Here is an 18,186-nt window from a genome sequence, read left to right as displayed (position 1 = left end):
CAGATCATAATGTTCAAAATCAGTGCAGTACAATACTCTGGACTCTCTAGATCAATAATTATCAGAAAAAGTTGAACTTCAGCATTTGGATGGCTATAATAGGGTGTATGACAGCCAATAAGTGGTATTTTACTGCCCCCTGCTGTCATTTCATCATACTACTCCCTAATATTTTTATATATAATTCATATTTGGACTTTATAAAATCATTATTTGAACCTTTACAATCACATTTTGTCAAAATGTATCTATTGATGTATTACTATAATGTCAATTGTGAAAATGAAAGTAAAACTTTAACCGCCATTTAGGCCACGCCCCCCCCAGTACAAATTCACTCATAACTCGAAAACGGAAAGTCGCTGCGCTTTGATGGTAAGGTCCTCTATTGGGCCTTGATGAAATCTAGCGTCGCGGGCCTCGGGAGATTCATTTCAACTCTATAGGCTGTAATACCACTGTTGTCCACTAGAGGGAGCAGCAGTATTAGACATGTTTAATCTTTTAATCAGCTTTCAGCATTGGCTTACAAACAAATGCTTAAAGCTATTTTTTTTTAATTAGTTTTATATTATTACATCACAAAGAAATATGTGAAATGCTTATATACCATTAAAAGAGATTTTAATAATAATGTGTGTGTGTGTGTGTGTGTGTGTGTGTGTGTGTGTGTGTGTGTGTGTGTGTGTGTGTGTGTGTGTGTGTGTGTGTGTGTTTGTCTCTGTCTGTGTGTGTAAGCATGCATTATGGAGTTAACATGAAAAAACTGGTTTGCTTTAGTGAAGAATAAATGTGTAACCAAGTAGTTTAAAAATGAAAGTGAGCCAATAAGTGGTCTTCTACTGCCCTCTGCTGGTCATTTTACTTCTTAAAGCTATTTTTTTTATTATTATGATGGACTGGTAATATAGTTTAATATTATTAAACTATATTACCTAAATATTCAACTAAACTAAATTAGATTTTATCAACTATATTAAACTAAATTAGATTTTCAAAATAACATCCCAAAAGTGTGTGTGTGTGTGTGTGTGTTTGTGTCTAAGCATGCATTATTGAGTAAAGATGAAAATTTGAGACATTTTTTTCAATAAAATTATATGATTAAAATGAAAACTTAAAATTGCGTTTTAAATGGGAAACCTGTAATAAGCATTTTTTTTTACCTACCATTGATTTCAAATATCTATAGCTATAACAAAATGTGTTTAAGCATTTTTATTAGTTAATATGAAAAACGTGCCATTAAAAAATACATGGAATCAAACCAAGTCATAGAAAACAAAACTGTATTTTATTGCCGGAATAATACAATGTTTTTTTTAAAACAATGCATATGAAAATAAGTAACATCAACAATCAATTAATTTATTCAAGTTCAATCGTTTGCATAAATAATAAATAATGCTAGCAATGTGATGAATCATGGTAAATCATGCTACAATCCTGGTAAATCATTCTAGAATGTGGTATATCATGATAAATCATCCTATAACATGGTAAATCTTGGTAAACTGCTAAATCATGCTAGAATCATATTAAATCATACTACAATGTGTTCAATTGTGGTAAACCATGCTAGAAGAGGGTAAATCATAGTGAATCATACTAGAACTTGGTATATAATGGTAAACTATGGTAAACAATGCTAGATTCATGGTAAATCATACTCGAACATGGTAAATCATGAACAATCCCACTAAAGTTTGGTATATCATGGTAAATCATGCTAAAACAAGGTCTATTCCATCTATGATGTCAGTGGTTAAATGCTTGCTGCATAAAACTTAATGTCTTTTGATAGTTGTGTGGTTAAAAATCTCAAATGCCTTAACTGCTTGAACACCGCTAAATGCTGCTAGTTATTAATTATTATTATTATCAATATTTTTATTGTCAGTGCTGTTCTGGAATTACTAACCTGGTGTTTATTGTTATCAACTGCTATGGTTAAATCAATTGATTGTTTCCAAATTCCCCCCTAATATTTTCATGTGTTTTTAATGCACCACAACATAGAATATATATATATATATATATATATATATATATATATATATATATATATATATATATATATATATATATATATATATATATATATATATATAAAAAGTATTTATATATATGAAAAACCTAAAACACTGAGGAAGGCAAGGCAGGCGAGAAGTGGTTTCCATGGGACAGCATCTCTGTCCCAAGTTGGGACACTCAAACACTGTACTCCTCCTTTTGATGCACCTTAGACACTACACATAACATTAAAAAATATATTAATCAATTTAAAAAAAAGAGAAGATAGGGACTGAAGAGATGTAGGGGGAGAGTTATCTTATATTATATTATATTATATTATATTATATCATATCATATCATATCATATTATATTATATTATATTATATTATATTATATTATATTATTATAGTATCTTTTATTTTTGGAGAGTGCTGACAATGGCAATTGTTACATAGGAGGAAAGATGGAAATAAGAATAAAAATAAAAATTGACTAATACAATGTTGGCAGTATGATGGTAGTGAGGAGTGGTGGTGGTGATGGGAATGACGATGGTAATAAATAATAAATGGTTACTTTGTTTATGCATACACACACATGCACACACCCACACTCACACACACACACCTATACATTAACACACTTTTATTTCACTTCTGGAATTACTAGATTGTTCGCCACTGCACTATTTCGGTTTGCATGTCTGTCTGTTAAATAAAGAAAATAAAAAAAAATATAAAAAAAATAAATGTGTTTTGATAAAAAGATTCAAACGTAAAGTCTCTGTCTATTATGAGCATAATGTAAGATTTTATTTTAGTGGGGTTTGGTTTAATACTGTGCTCACTTTGAGAATTATTTGACAGTGTTGACTAGGAGAATCATGGAATGGCAAAATATTCAATCAAACTATGCATGAGAAAAACACTGTATAAGAATGAGCCTAATAAACTTCAGGCAAGACTCCAAAGTAATGTTCTCACAGCCACCTCCATTTTTCCACTCAGACTAATTTCTATCCAATATCGTCCACAGAGAAGCACATGGTTAACTACCTTACCACAGACCTCATCAGAGACAAATTATCTCATTGGCCTTCCTCTTCCTTATAAACCTTTTTTTCACACTTCTGACACAGGAAAAGGCTTCAGAGTAAAGGAACTTCTGTTTTATCCTTCATTGATAACAGGGACCATAGAGCAGAATAATGAATTTCAAATGCTCAATTCATCACTAGTATGGCATCTGAACAGCCCTATCTCACTTTAATATCATTTCAAAGGGATGACAAAACAAAGACAACTGGTTATTGACACAGATAATAGCATGCATTTTATGGTTTCAGTGGTGAATACATACATGTGTAAGCAGCAATTATTGCCAAAAAAAAAAAAAAAGATTGAACAATAGCGTTTGCATTGTTTTCATGTTCTAACTAGACTACTGAATATACAATACCCATGTAGGCTTTCAGAAAGTTTTTTGCATAAAATCATAAAAGTCCAGAGTCTGTTTACACTCCTAAACCCCTGAATTGAATTGTTAAATTCTTCATTTCAATTGATTGACTGACGAAGGTTTCAAAAGGTATATAATGTATAGGATAAGATCAATTTGAATCATATGATTCGAGTCCAATGTAAACAATTACTTATAAATGTAAAAATAAACACATTAATAATAATAATAACAATAATAAATACAATAATACTAATAGAAAATGACTATGCTGCTGCTGTTAAAAGTAAAACTAGCTTTAAATGGTCTCTTTGCACTTGACTTGGCTACATTAAAACCACCTGAACATTGTGCAAATTCTGCAAAATCAACTGATTATAGTGATTGTGTAAATATGTGTACTTATGAGCATTAGGTTAGTGAGAGTTAACTATGTGTAAATGTATTTGGGTTTACATGTTTGGCTGGGTGTTGGTCTGGTTTTGCAATGACATAATGGGGATTTCCAAAATTACCTCACACTCACCTGGTCTTAAATCTACACTGGCGTAATGACTTTGTTTAAACCAAGGAATTTCTGACTAGACTGACCTTTGACCTCTCCCACAGTGCATCATTTCCTGCTCTTGTGGGTCTCAATGTAATTACTCCATATTGACAAGGGACTGCAATGGCATCTACCAGATTTACATTAAATTTCAGATTTATATTCTCTTATGTAAATGTCACCTTGTGTTAGGCTGCACCCTGCTGACATTATAAAAATTGATTAACATCATTAATATTCCAAGATGTGGGGCATATAGGGTGGCCTGTGCAGCCATATCTTCATAGACGTATAACCATGCAGTACATCTCCTGCACAGACAGAAATGATTTTTGAATTCAGTAAGCAAATTGAACTACCTCCCATTAGATTGATGTTGATCCACTTTTATAAATACAGATAAATCAGTCCATGTTGGGGCGGTTGTTGTTTGTTAAGCACTCAATCATTTTAAAGGCTGAAATTAATAGTACGGTTGGGACATGTCAGTCATGTTCCTTGATATATCTCGATGTCATGGGCTTAAACCACTGTGTCCTAGTACTACAACCTCTCAAAGCCACATTCATATACCCAGACATAATTTTCTAAATGATCACTCATTGGAAATGTCTGTCATCAGTATCTGCTTTTGATCTAAGTCTGACAAATGGTCCTTGGCAGAACGTCCAGAACACTCATTAGTCTAAGGGTCTCATAATTTGTCAGCATAAAATGTCACAAAAAAAAATATTTCAGGTGGTGAATGACATCAAAAAAGTCTGTCAACACTTCAAAAGTGAAGAGAGAGGCAGGTGATGGAAATATAGAAAGTGTGAGAAACAAAGAAAAACAAATATTTTAAAAATGTAGTCTAAAATGCCTGTGTCTTCATGATACGATATGGGGGGGAAGGAGTAACATTTTTCACAATTACTGTACGCAGACACAAACAGAAATGTTCATATAGCCTTGCTTAAAGGTGTCCTATTATGCTTTTCAATTTTTTCAACTTTAGTTAGTCTGTAATGTTGCTGTTTGAGCATAAAAAAGATCTGCAAGGCTACAAAGCTCAAAGTCCACTCCAAAGGGAGATACTTTATTTAACAGAATCCACTTCCCAAGAACTACAACGAACCACTCGTTTGGATTACAATGCGATTTTTCTGGGCTAAGTCATACTATTACTTATTTAAATAATCTCCACCCACAGAATACGCAAAAAAGGGGATGCGACCAAGTTGAGCTGCATTTGAGAAGACCGTGTTGTCGCTATGTCAAAGAAACGCTGTTTTGTCAATCCCTTTTCCAGAACTAATTTGTTAAACCTTCCTAAGGCTTACCAGAGTGGTGAAAATGGATTTTAAACACCGTTCCTGAACATTATAACCCCAGCATTTATCTGTGTGCTGCACATTTCACGGAAGCTTACAGAAGAGAGTACAATGCAGGTGACACTTCTAAAAACTAAACAGTTCCCATTTTGTCAGGACAATCTGTTGTTTATGGATCACAACTTGTAAGTATGTCTTATTATTTGTATTTGTGTTTTCTATTAACATCTACAATTATAAGTTTTATGTAGTTGCTATGATGTAAACAAAGGGCAAAGCTTTACCTCCGCTAGCCGACTAACAAACATTACACTATTGATGTAGTTTTTACTGTAGCTTTTGTAAGCTCTCACTTTTGTAAGACTGTTCACCACCCCTAAGGAAAATTACTGTTTGTATTAACATCGGTTCCCGACAAATATCATGATTAAATGGTGTATTACATTGTATCTAAAATATATTTTTAAAAAAAATTAAAAAACAACAACCTACCACTCTGAAACGTCCTGTTAAATCCATGCTTGCAAAGTCCATACATGAAATCTGTTCTGGACGATCCTCTTGTTTGTTAAAATTTTTAAGTCTGATTCAGGCTTGAATTGATTTGAAATTGACACCATCCTTAATATTTACAACTGAGCAGATGATCACAGTTATGGTAAGGGGCGTGACATTTTCAGAACATGCGGCGACAATCACAACACACTGGGCCAGATAACCAATCACAGCACATTCCATATTTCGGAAGGAGGGTCTTTATCGTTCGAGCAAGACGGGAGAGGGATGCTGTAATAATGTAAAATATGTGAAAAAGAATGTGTTTTTTGAACAATCAAGCATGAAAGCTTATTCTAATGTACACCCCAAAAACAAAATCAAGAGTTTGTAAAAGGGCATAACAGGATCCCTTTAAATGTCCTTGAGATGGCCGAGGAGCAGACAATAAGATGCACTGCATTACACACATAAACAAACTGGCCAGTGTGGGGATAAAGCTACATCAGGGTGGGATCTGATACCCCTTTTCCAACAGCATGAACCAGGTGCAAGTTCAGAGCTAGAGCTATTGCCGGTTCGGAGTTGGTTCGACTGACGAGCCTTCCATAAACAATAGCAGTTGTTGCAATACTATTGACGCTCATGGCTTTGCGAACCTACATCGGCATCCAAACACGCCGAATCCAACGCATTCGTGCAGCTTACCGTAATTTGCATAGACGGAGATTATAAGCTATTAGCTTGATTAGCTGCTATTTAAAAAATGGCGGTCACAAGTTTCTGTTTATCTTGTTGGTCACGTTAACCCCCCGCCCCCAGCCCCTGACGCAAGTGTTTCTTATTTCTAGACCAGTAATGTTTTGATGCTACTTACAAACCACTTTTCCTGGTTCAGAGGTGGTGCTTTGGGTGTCGAAAGACAGAGAAATGATTTGAAACTAGGCTCTGGCTCTGGCTCAGAACCAGCACTCAAACTGCACAAAGGGAATGAATTCGAGTAAAATGAAAATTTCACTCTATAGGTTTCAGAGATCACTTAACCAATTCATTTGGGACCAGTAAACCTATTTGTAACTAAGCCACAGAAATATTTTTAAAAGAGCAAAAAAAGGCAGAGACTTCCTGTTAGATTCCACCTCAACTGGAAAAAAGCAGCAATTTATATGGAACACAAAATGAACAGTTCTCAGTGGTAAAACAAGAAAAATGGCAAGTGTGAAATGGTGCCAGCTAACCTTTCATTCGCGTAAGCAGAGCGTATATTGGGGTGTTTGTGAATTAGCGAAATTCTACTGGAGTTCAAACAAGGCGAGCATTTGCAAGTACAGCTATTAGAGCTGAGTTTGTCAAATATCTCCACCGAGATATCTCCAACAACATCTCCATCGAGACATCTACAGCAGCAGCAAAAGCCACTAATTTGATCAAATTAGAATGGAATGTGGCTAGAGTGACAATTAGAGTGGAAGTGAGAGCGAAGATGTCGAAAACACGAAGAAAAGAAAAATAAAAACCAGAGAAAACAGCGGGAGGAAAATGCGTCTTTGTTCAGATGGGGAACACAAATTACTTGTGCTCGGAGGGGCTGAGAAAGTTTTTCCTTCAGAGAAAACAAAAGTCTAATTTATCTTCATTATTTTAAAACAAGGCAACATTCAGAAATAACTCCTTTATGGGGGCTATAACAAAAGGGTGCACAGCAGAAAACTACAAAAGAAAAGAGGGAAAAATTAATTACATGGCAGGGAGACGTTCACAATGATAAGGCTGACTGTGATGACAGAGTCTCAGAACTGCGACAAAGGACGCGCTTGCATCTACGGGACAGATGCGGTTCGACTGAAAGGCCACTGATCACTCATGAAGAGAAGACACATACACATGACACCGTCCCTGCAAAGCCTTCTCAGCTGATCTGCAGAGATTGTGGGCTCTAGACTGTTAGTTAGAGATCATGATGGCATTTGGATGGGTGGTTTGTGTCTGGCACTAGCCCCGTGGTTCCCAACCCCTTTTTAATGGGACCCCTTTTTTCAAGTCAGAAACAAAAAGACAAAACTTTTCCAAATACGTCCGTCAGCCTAAAGTGTACTCGGGTAATGTACACTCAGCTCACACAAGGACCTTGCATTTTTTTCACAAAGAGTTGGTCTAAAAAGTGGCAACCCTGAACAGGGCCTTTTATTCACATTTGAAAAAGAAACAGAATATTCGGAACAACAGCAACAAATTACTGGAGATAACAATAGACACTCCTGACTAGTGCTTGTGTGAGGCGGAGAAACCAGGAACTCTAGTTTGAAAGAGTACAAATACATTTTTACTGGTTATAACTTCTGAAGTTATTCAGGAAATGAATAAAGATAACTATAGTCTGCATGTGTCAACCACCTGTGTTTGCTCCAAAGACGGTATTTAGTATACCAAGATAGTGCACTTATATTATGGCGGGAAAAGCAATATGTGCAATATGGTGAAATAAGTCCCGCCGTCTATGTAAAAGAGTCCAATTGGTAAAAACAGTCAGTGTCCTGAGACGCGCATTTAAGACTCAGCATGTGCATAGACCAGTGGTTCTCAACCTTTTTTGGCCCAGCGCCCCCTTTCCAAGATCCAGAACCCTGACCGCCCCCCACCACCACCAAAAAAGGGCTAAATGTCTTTATTGAATGTATGCTGATTATCATTCTGTTATAATAATAATAATAAAAATAATAATAATGTGTATGATTGACGTCCTTATTTTCTTCTTAAAATTATAATTATCATTATTATTATTATGAAATCCGTAACTTTAATTATTTAAATTGTGAAACATTTATGTATTGAGTCAGTATATCCATTTTCAAAACCGTGCTTTTGTCTTATTCTGAATTACTAAAGTACACCTAATAAGTGTACATAAGGGCCGCATCGTTTTCTCCTTTCCACAAGCGCTTGCGCTCCCGTCTGTTGTTGCTAAGAAAGCATGAACTGCGCTCTCCATGACATGATGACGAGGATTCATTGCATTTGATACAAAGGATTGATTGATTTCTAGCCCTTGCATTAGCTTTACTAGTAGATATATTTATGGAGATGAGAAAAAAAAACCTGCCCTGTACAGCTATGATCAGCTGTCCGGCCGAGCGTTCGATGTTGTTACGGAAAGGCCGAAGCTGATCAGATGGGTTTTGTCATTATGACTTGCTGTGCACTTGCGGCATTCTGAAAAGTTGAGATGTTTTCAACCGAGGCGTCGGTTAACATATTATGTCTTCAGTTAACTAATTTATAGTTATAAACGCAAATAATAATAATTACCATTATTACCATTATTATTATTACATTTGGGCTATGTAGAAGACGCTTTTATCCAAAAAAAAAAGAAGAACAACAAAGCAATTCTTCAAATGTCTCTCACAATACAAGTTAGTAGTTAGTAGTAAGATTATCACAAATAAACACAAGATGTTTACGCATATCCAAGTGTGTGTGCGGAGTGTGGCGCTTGCTGCATGCAGGCACGATCACGTGCATTTTCCTATCAACAGTGGAAACAACTGAAAATACTAGCTATATAATTTCTGGTCATACACAAAAAAAAAAAAAAACATAATTTGCAACTTTTATTTAAACTCACAATAACAAGAAAATGTGCTTTTGTAAATAAAATCAAACTATCAGGCGCACTTTGATGAACTGGAGCGCGTCTCAAATATGAACAAACAAAATATAGCCTACCTATATTGAAATGTCCACTTTTAAACTAAAAAAATCTGATCGAAAGCAAATACCCGTATGAAAGGTGCATTTCTCTCTAAAGGCGCATCCGCTTTACAGCGGAGATGGAGAGGTTTTCAGCCGACAGCGACACTGATTTATAAAACACTAGTTTATTAATAAACAATTAAAATGGGTCAATGTGAAGACACATTTATTATCATATTAACTTATAAAACATCTATAAATCAGTTATGGTTAGAGGCTCTTCTCATTCAGCACTGCGGGAAAAATATAATTTCCAGGTTCTAATTTGGCCTTAGAAATTGTTTCCATATTAATTTGTGAATATTTTAAATGTTTAATAAAGGGGCAAAAAGTCATAAACAAAAATATGAAAATACATTATATATATATATATATATATATATATATATATATATATATATATTTGCGTAGCATTGTGTAGCCTACATTTCAAATTCAAATTTTGGTATGCAAATTTGCATTTAAAAAAATAAAACAACCTTTAATTTTTCATTTTTCAATTACAGGTTAAAAAGGAAAAAGGAATGGACACAAAAGTACACGGACCCAATTCTATCAAACTTTTTCTACAAATGCATTATTTGAAATGTTTTAATAATATAAGGTCCTTTTACTTTTACTATCCATTCGTTTTTCCTTTTTAACCCGTAATTGAAAAACGAAAAATTAACGGTTGTTGTATTTTGCTTTTGTTGGTTTTTTGGTTGTTGTATAAAATGCAATTGACATATTTACATATTTTTGTTTGACATTGTGCCCCTTTATTAAACATTTAAAATACTAAATTTAGATTTTACTGTTTTTCTAAGGCCAAATTAGAACCTGGAAATTATATTTTCCCCGCAGTGCTGAATGAGAAGAGCCATGTCTCTGGAACCATACAGAGATCTCCAAACCGCCCTGTAGGCTAAATGACGCCTAGGCTACTATTTCATATACCGGTAGGCTACATGTTCTACGATATGATATTTTATATTAATATTCTCATAGGAACCTGAGACTCGCGCTTGGGACTGCACGTGCGTATTGGATCGTCTGGCCTGGTGGGACTCCGAATGAAGGTGGAATGGATTTGAGCAGCAGCGTGGAAATCAATGCTGTACCTAAAACGCCCATGCATTCAAATTAACATTGTATGTGTTGTCAGAGGCTTAAAAAAGTTGTGATAATAACAGTGAGTATATAGTGCCACAGTCAGACATAACGCCCCCCATTTGTGCCTGAGCGCCCCCCTCTCAGCTGCCTCGTTCCCAACGCCCCCCGACACTGTCCAAACGCCCCCAAGGGGGCGGTACCGCCCCCGTTGAGAAACGCTAGCATAGACCAACCTGAAAAATAAAGTTTTTTAATGCTATTTAAGCATTTATAGGACAAATGTTTTATTACTGATCTTGTTTAGCATAAGTTAAGATTTTTGTGTTTCTGTGGTGGCCGAGAGAGCTCAACTGAAGAAACTGAAGAAAACACAAGCAAAAAGAAAAAAAAAACACAAATTAAGAAAACATCTTCATCAGTTTCACAACACGTGTGCTCCAAATACTCACAACACAACCAAATACAGAAACGCGCAGCAAAAATTCACAACACAACCAAATACAAAAACGTGTTGCAAAATTTCAAAAATTTCACAGACCACAACATAAACGTTTCCAGGTGACCTCAATAAGTGACGAACCCGGCTGGGACATGCTTATTGCTCGTGATTATCCCTATACCCTACTACCTTCTAAGGACAGAAGGCAGAGCCCTTGAAGTGGGGACTTTGGAGTGAGCAGGGCACTTTTGTGCCATTATGTAGCCGTTTGGATTGCACTTGCTGAAGGGAGCAGCGAAAGACAACGTAATTTCCTCATTATTTTCACCTGGGATGTTCCCATGACAACGCAGCACGGTGTCCATCAGCTGAATAGCTGTTATTACCAGAAATATCTTATTATTGCTGTTAACATAATTGTTGCAAATAAATATACATTTTATACAAAAGATTTTTTTTAAATATACGAGTGTCTCAACTTTAAAACTTTCCATCTCGTCTTTGGACCATGCTTTACCTAACATTTCTTATTAAACGTATTTAAACATAACATGACAACACTACTACAACGTAACCGATGTATAGATTAACATCTTTCCCTCATGTTCTTTTTCTCTATCTTGTTTATTCATTTATTTATTTTAGTTTTCAGCTCATTGTTCTTTTCTCATTAGTATTCTGATGACATTGAACATATTGTTAACTTTTGTATATTATATACAACGTTGTATGTCATAAACATGTCATCTCTGTATGTTTTGCACAAAAAAATTATAAAATAAAATAAAGTAGACTTTGAGCTGTAAGCACGTCCCAGCCGGGTTCGTCACATATTGGGGTCCCCTGGAAACATTTCCGTTGTGGTCTGTGCTATTTGCAGCGCGTTTCTGTATTTGGTTGTGTTGTGAACTTTTGCAGTGCATTTCTGTATTTGGTTGTGTTGTGAACTTTTGCAGTGCATTTCTGTATTTGGTTGTGTTGTGAGTATTTGGAGCACACATGTGTTGTGAAACTGATGAAGATGTTTTCTTAATTTGCGGGTGTTTTCTTCAGTTGCAGCATGTTGAGCTCTCTCGGCCACCGTATATTTCCCCATTCAAGTAGATAAGAGCAGCCACCGTATATTTCACCATTCAAGTAGATAGGAGTTGGTCATGCATGTCTGAAATAGCCCACAGGCGTTGTAAACATGGCCACAGAGTGAACTGGCTTTTCTTGAAAGGGGTTTTGTTTCATGCACGTTCAAAAAAAAAAGAAAGAAGGAAACTTGGAAAGTCTATGCGTTCAGCTTTGTTTTTGCAAGCTTTCACATAATAAACTGAAGTATACTTTGGGCTTATCAGTACGTACAATGCACATATGGTAGAGCCATCTATTGTTCCTTTTTTGGTTGACAATGGTCAGCTTTTTCATGTTTCTGTGTTCAGACGGAATTATTTGATTTCAACTACTAGTGAAATACAGAAATCTGTCACTCACATGGGATCACACAGCAATTAGCAAACGGCAACAATCCAACCAACCAACCAATTCCAGTTGGACAAAATCAAGTCCAGCCATACATAGTCTATTCTTCCCTATTGTGATTTATATCCGAGTGAAATGGCTTTTTGAATGAAAAAACAAAAAACACAATTTCCATTTCCATTTCATGGCGAAGATGAAGTAAAAGACTGTTGATTACAGAAATACTTATAATTCATTCAGCATCAACGTAAATGTATATATATATATATATAATTAATCTAATTACAATTTAATTGTAATTTAAATGAGTGTTATATATCCTGCTATTTCAGAATATTGCATGATTAACTGGGATCTTCCCAGCTTTGCAATGGCTTAATAGTGCCCTAATCTTTGAAGCTCCAAAACAAAACAAAAAACACTTTATAAATTATAATCACTGACTTCCGGCAACGGCCGTACATGCATTCACGAGAGAGTCGAGTTCCGGTGGAAGGGTGACCTCTGAACCAACATGATGTAGGACATAGGTGTAGCGTAAGCTTAGGTGAGAAATGACAAACACGAGAGAGAAGAGGATAGAGCAAAACAAAATGCCGGTTATGAATTAGACATCAAAAACGAGTACTTTTAAAGAAAAACATTGAAGGATTTTGATATAAGAGGAGAGGAGCTACGTCCTACGTTGGGTCAGAGGTCACCTTTCCACTGGAACTTGACTCTCTCGTGAATGCGTATACGGCCGTTGGCAGAAGACAGTGATTGTAATGTTTTAAATATGGATATTTTTCTTACAAAAAACCCATCGCTTTGCTTCGGAAGGCATTAATTAACCTATTGGAGTCGTGTAGCTTATTTTAATGATAGACGGTGGCTTTTTTTGGAGCTTCAAAAAAACTTACAAAGCTGGGATGAGCCAGGATATTATTTAATATAACTCAGATTGTGATTGGCTGAAATAAAAAAGATATATACACCTAGGATGGATTGAGGCAGAGTAAATTATGGGAATATTAAAATTTTGGGGTGAACTTTTCTTTTAACAACAAGCTAAAGCCGGGGTAGAGCACAACAATCGGGATCTAGACTAAATATCCCATTTATTTTCTCCACAGAGACAATGAGAGCATATAAATCCTCAAGACAGATGTATCATGAGCTCTGGGGTTGTTAAGTGATAGTACATGTTCAATTTGCATACAATACTCATAATCCTTAAGATTATGCCAAGAGCAAAGAGAGCAGATTTCAAATGGCATATTTCTAGCCATTGAGATGAATGCGAATGCTGATGAATAGCTTTCTCATGGTATTTTAAACCTTTTTTGAGTCAAGTCTTCTGTGTGCTTCACGTAAGGAGCGTTATAATAACACAGAGTCTCTGCCTATGTACAGCATTCCAAATCAAACACTCCTGAGGATGCTGCCTATGTAGGCAGTAAACAGTAAGACAGCACACTAGGTTTTGAAGCACAGCACCTGTTACTCTACATTATACAGCTGTCTAATATCCTTTTATTATATCTTTTTATTAATCCTATTCCTGTTTAGCACCAAAAATTTGGAACAATCTTCCTAACATTGTCCGGGAAGCAGACACAGTCTGTCAGTTCAAATCTAGACTAAAAACACATTTCTTTGGCTTAGCATACACATAACACATTATAGACTTCTATAATTTAATGTTAGGCTGCATAGTTTAGATCAGCCGGAACCGGGAACACTTCCCATAAATCCTGATGTACCATGTATATCATAAGAAGGATGGCGTCTACGCTAATATTAGTCTCTCGGTTTATCCCGAGGTTTATTGCAGTCCGCCGGTTCCAGGCTGTATCCGGATCTTATGAAGGACCTGCGCCTTGACACGACGACACCGCATCCCTGAAGTGTCAACTAGTCTCTCCCTTGTAAAGGCCTCCTTCCCTTTACCTCTGTACTGATAAAACATTGTCGGGATAATTCCGATTCACGTGGCTACGAAGAAGCGATAAAAAATTCTCAGAGCCACCAGGCACTGTTTTATGCAAATGAGCGGCCGGATCGCATTAAAGGTTTTCTGCTAGAATGGTGTCGTGTTAGCGGCCCCTAAGTTAATAACTAATGATCTTTGCGACAGAAGTGAATCAATCAAAACTAACTTTAGCTGGACAATAACTTTATTCTAGAGCTGCTGTAAAGCCAAAACAATCTCTGTTACTTTAATTTCCTATTATCACTGTAAAGCTGCTTTGAAACAGTCCATATTGTTAAAAGCGCTATATAAATGAAGGTGAATTGACTTGACTAATAAAAAATTAAAATCTCATCCATAAAAGCAAAGAAATAGGAACTTTTAACCACTTCATATAATCATACGTAGTGTCTAGTGTGTTGCTTTTAGTTCAAGACAAATCAAAAGATTGCTTGACAGCGATACTTTCACAGTTGTAGTTGTTCGCCCTCCCTCTTCACATTGTGCCACAGTATGTGGTTTATTGTGCAGTAAGTTACAATCATGGTTAAAGGAGTCTGATACTGCCACACTCCTCGATACGCTTTTCATGCTCACCCTCCCTTCTAGGCAGAAGATGATCTCTGGTAATCTGCATATAAAACAGTGCAGACTTTGGCAAGCCAAGCACAGACAGAAGTGTGAAGTGATCCCCGCTTAACTCTTTCATCTGATGGTTAATTAGCGTGTGGAAGCGGCTTAATGCCACAGCGTCAGCCAAGGGAACTCACCCACTAATCCCTGACACAAATCGCATTTTCTTCAGGGAGAGATCACCTGTGTCACTGCAGATCAAATGTCTCACTCTTTCTCACACATACAAACTTGACTATGAGCAAGTGTTTTTTTTCGCCCGCTACTTGCAGTAAGAATGGTGTCATTGATGAAACCCTCTGTTGCCAACCGCTGGAGTCTCTCCAGCAGCTAATGTCTAATTCATGACGTCCATTTTAAACCGGCCCAGTTCCAAACACAGGTACATGCTGCCTTACTGCTGCAAATCGTATAGAATGAATAGAGCATTTACTACAGCTTTTTATTTATGACCTTCGCAATTCGTAATGGAGTGAAATAGAGAGGAGTGGAAAGACATAGTTTGATCCAGAAATCTGCAATTTTATGGATGTGAAGTGCCACTTTTCCTTTTTAACCCCCTACGAAATACAACATACTGTGATTTCTCAGGTGCAGAATGCTAGATTCTGTTTCCCAGCATGCATGGCATCATGAATAAATTATGCAAATCAGTGACTCATTGTTTTTATTCTTTACCGCTTACCAAATTATGTGCATGGTGTTGTCATGTTTGTCGTTGTCTTTGGGTTATGTGTCATGTGGCGTTAACTTGTGGTGTAAAATCATTTTTTTCTTAAAGTGCGATTGTTTTGTGCAAGAAACATTAAGGACCACGCATGAGAGACTGGTGCGTGTAGCAGTTATTATAAAAAGCTGCTTGAGGAAACATCTCAGTTATATGAATTATTATTCTACGTGTAAAAAAACAAAAACAAAAAAAACAGAACAAGCTCCATTGCATAAAGCGAATACAGCGCATAGCATACAGCATAAAGCTAAATAAAAACAGATTGTGTGATGATGAGGAAGGATTACTGCAGAGGAAATTTGGCATGCATATGAGAGATACTTCAGCACTTCTAATATAAACAAATAAATACATTGAAAATTCATAATATTAATCTCTCGCTCTTATCCGTGCTAGTGATTGAATACCCCTCACTATGCCAGTGGTGGCTCGTGAGGGTGGTCTAAGGTTACAGACCCCAGGTTCAATGGTTGTCTGCGAGTGTTTGCTTGTAGCGTGTAAGAGGAAGATTACTGCTGTTTTACCTGATCCACTCCATTAGCTCCACAGTGTCTGGGTCATAAAACTCTCTCAGTTCAGAAATCTCCTCCATCATTCTGGGCCAGAACTGTCAACAGAAAGACAGCTCGATTGAGATGGAGAGAAAGTGTGAGACTGCTGTAATGGGAATGACTCACAATAACCAATCGATGATCAAGAAAACAGCACAATAAACAAACATCTATATACACAAATCCCCACAATTCATATCTGATTGCTTATTCCCACTGTTGTGTTCCCACAGATGGAGAAAAAACCATTGCAGAATCCAAACACTCCTAAACAACACACACAGTGGGATACGAATTCCATTTGTGTGCATTTGTATTCCTGTGTGACTATTTATGGAGTACAGCCACCCAGGCAGCTTAGCAATTTATGCAAATAGATACAAGACAGTAGAGTTGAAAATGTCTTACCTTGTAATAAAGAAACGCCAGAATTACAATTGGAACAGAGTACCTGATCAGTCTCATCTGTGGAAACAGGTTAATAACATAAATGGATCAATATCTACATAAATGGGAAGAAACAGGATGTAATTGTTTAGGCTTGAGGGCTGTAACTACATTGCCACCTAGTGGGGAAATGAAATTTTCAGTTGCGTGGACATGGGAATATTTATGCAGAGGAAAGAACATCATGCCTCACTGAAACTCATTATCAGTTTATAGCATTGAGTATTATAGCTTCCCAATTATACATGCATAGTGTATCTTTGGTTTGTGGGCTTCTATAAACATGCAATGGATTCTATTACAGACCCGTGTATTTTGCTATTCCTTGTATTGAATATAGGGGAGAGGGGGCAGAGTGGGGAAACTTTATTACGCCCTTAAGGCATATGAGGAAAAAGTGAGCAGTATTTTATGCTAAAATGGTTTAGAATGTCATGTCATGTAAATTATGAACATGTATAAAATGTAAAATGCATTTATTTTCATATAAATATGTTGGTAAATTACCTATATATAAAACAATGTAATTTGTCAGCTAAAGACTAGCCAATGAATTATTAAATTAAGCATTTTTTTCCAAAATGGCAGCAGTGGGGCAAAGTGTGTCATATGCTTTGGGGTAAAACACTAAATCAGCAGTGAGCTAGAAAACAAGAAACACTACTATAAAATGCTGAAAACTGCTGCACTAGATAATATTTACTATACATAATATATACTAAATAATCGGAAAGTTTAAACCTTTTCCTGACCATTTTATAAAAATTAATTTAAGATTAATAGGCATATGGAGCTAAATAAGACTTGGAATCGGATTTGTGCATTAGGTAGTAGTCTCTTTGTCTCTCTCTCTCTCTCTCTCTCTCTCTCTGTCTCTCTCTCTGTCTCTGATCAAATAATTGCAGCCTTGGTGAGCGTAAAGAAAAAAATCGAAACTCTTGAATGCTGGTGTATAAATGTCCTAGTATCGTTTGCAGTGCGTGTGTGTGTGTGTGTGTGTGTGTGTGTGTGTGTGTGTGTGTGTGTGTGTGTGTGTGTGTGTGTGTGTGTGTGTGTGTCAGATCTCAGTATCTCACCATGGTTTTAGTGTTGCAGTGGAGGACTCTCAGATACAACGTCCACACCTCCTTTCCACAGACCCCAAAGGCAGCGAATGCACACATATGGCCAGTCCACAGATATTTCATTCTGCCAGCAGCAAAGATAGAAACCTATTGGTGCTTTATATTTTATCATAACGCTCAGACAACACATTGCAAACACGAAAGACTGAAATAGCATTAATTT

General features: G+C 36.3%; 1 protein-coding gene across 4 annotated transcripts in view; it reads right to left on the bottom strand.

Moving 5' to 3' along the window:
* dpy19l3 (dpy-19 like C-mannosyltransferase 3) overlaps window positions 1–18,186 on the bottom strand; it is a 50,820-nt gene that overhangs the window by 12,328 nt on the left and 20,306 nt on the right. For all 4 annotated transcript variants that reach the window (XM_077229340.1, XM_077229341.1, XM_077229342.1 and 1 more), the window contains exons 14-16: window positions 17,976–18,087; window positions 16,861–16,917; window positions 16,426–16,508 (exon numbers count right to left, since the gene is read on the bottom strand). In XM_077229340.1, the coding sequence (XP_077085455.1) occupies window positions 16,426–16,508; window positions 16,861–16,917; window positions 17,976–18,087 (252 nt within the window). The remainder of the gene's footprint in view (window positions 1–16,425; window positions 16,509–16,860; window positions 16,918–17,975; window positions 18,088–18,186) is intronic.

Source organism: Siphateles boraxobius, unplaced genomic scaffold, assembly GCF_051911475.1.
Source record: "Siphateles boraxobius isolate OS27281-9 unplaced genomic scaffold, OSU_SipBor_1 130, whole genome shotgun sequence".
Classification (NCBI taxonomy): Eukaryota; Metazoa; Chordata; class Actinopteri; order Cypriniformes; family Leuciscidae; genus Siphateles; species Siphateles boraxobius.
This window is presented reverse-complemented; position numbering and strand designations above follow the sequence as displayed.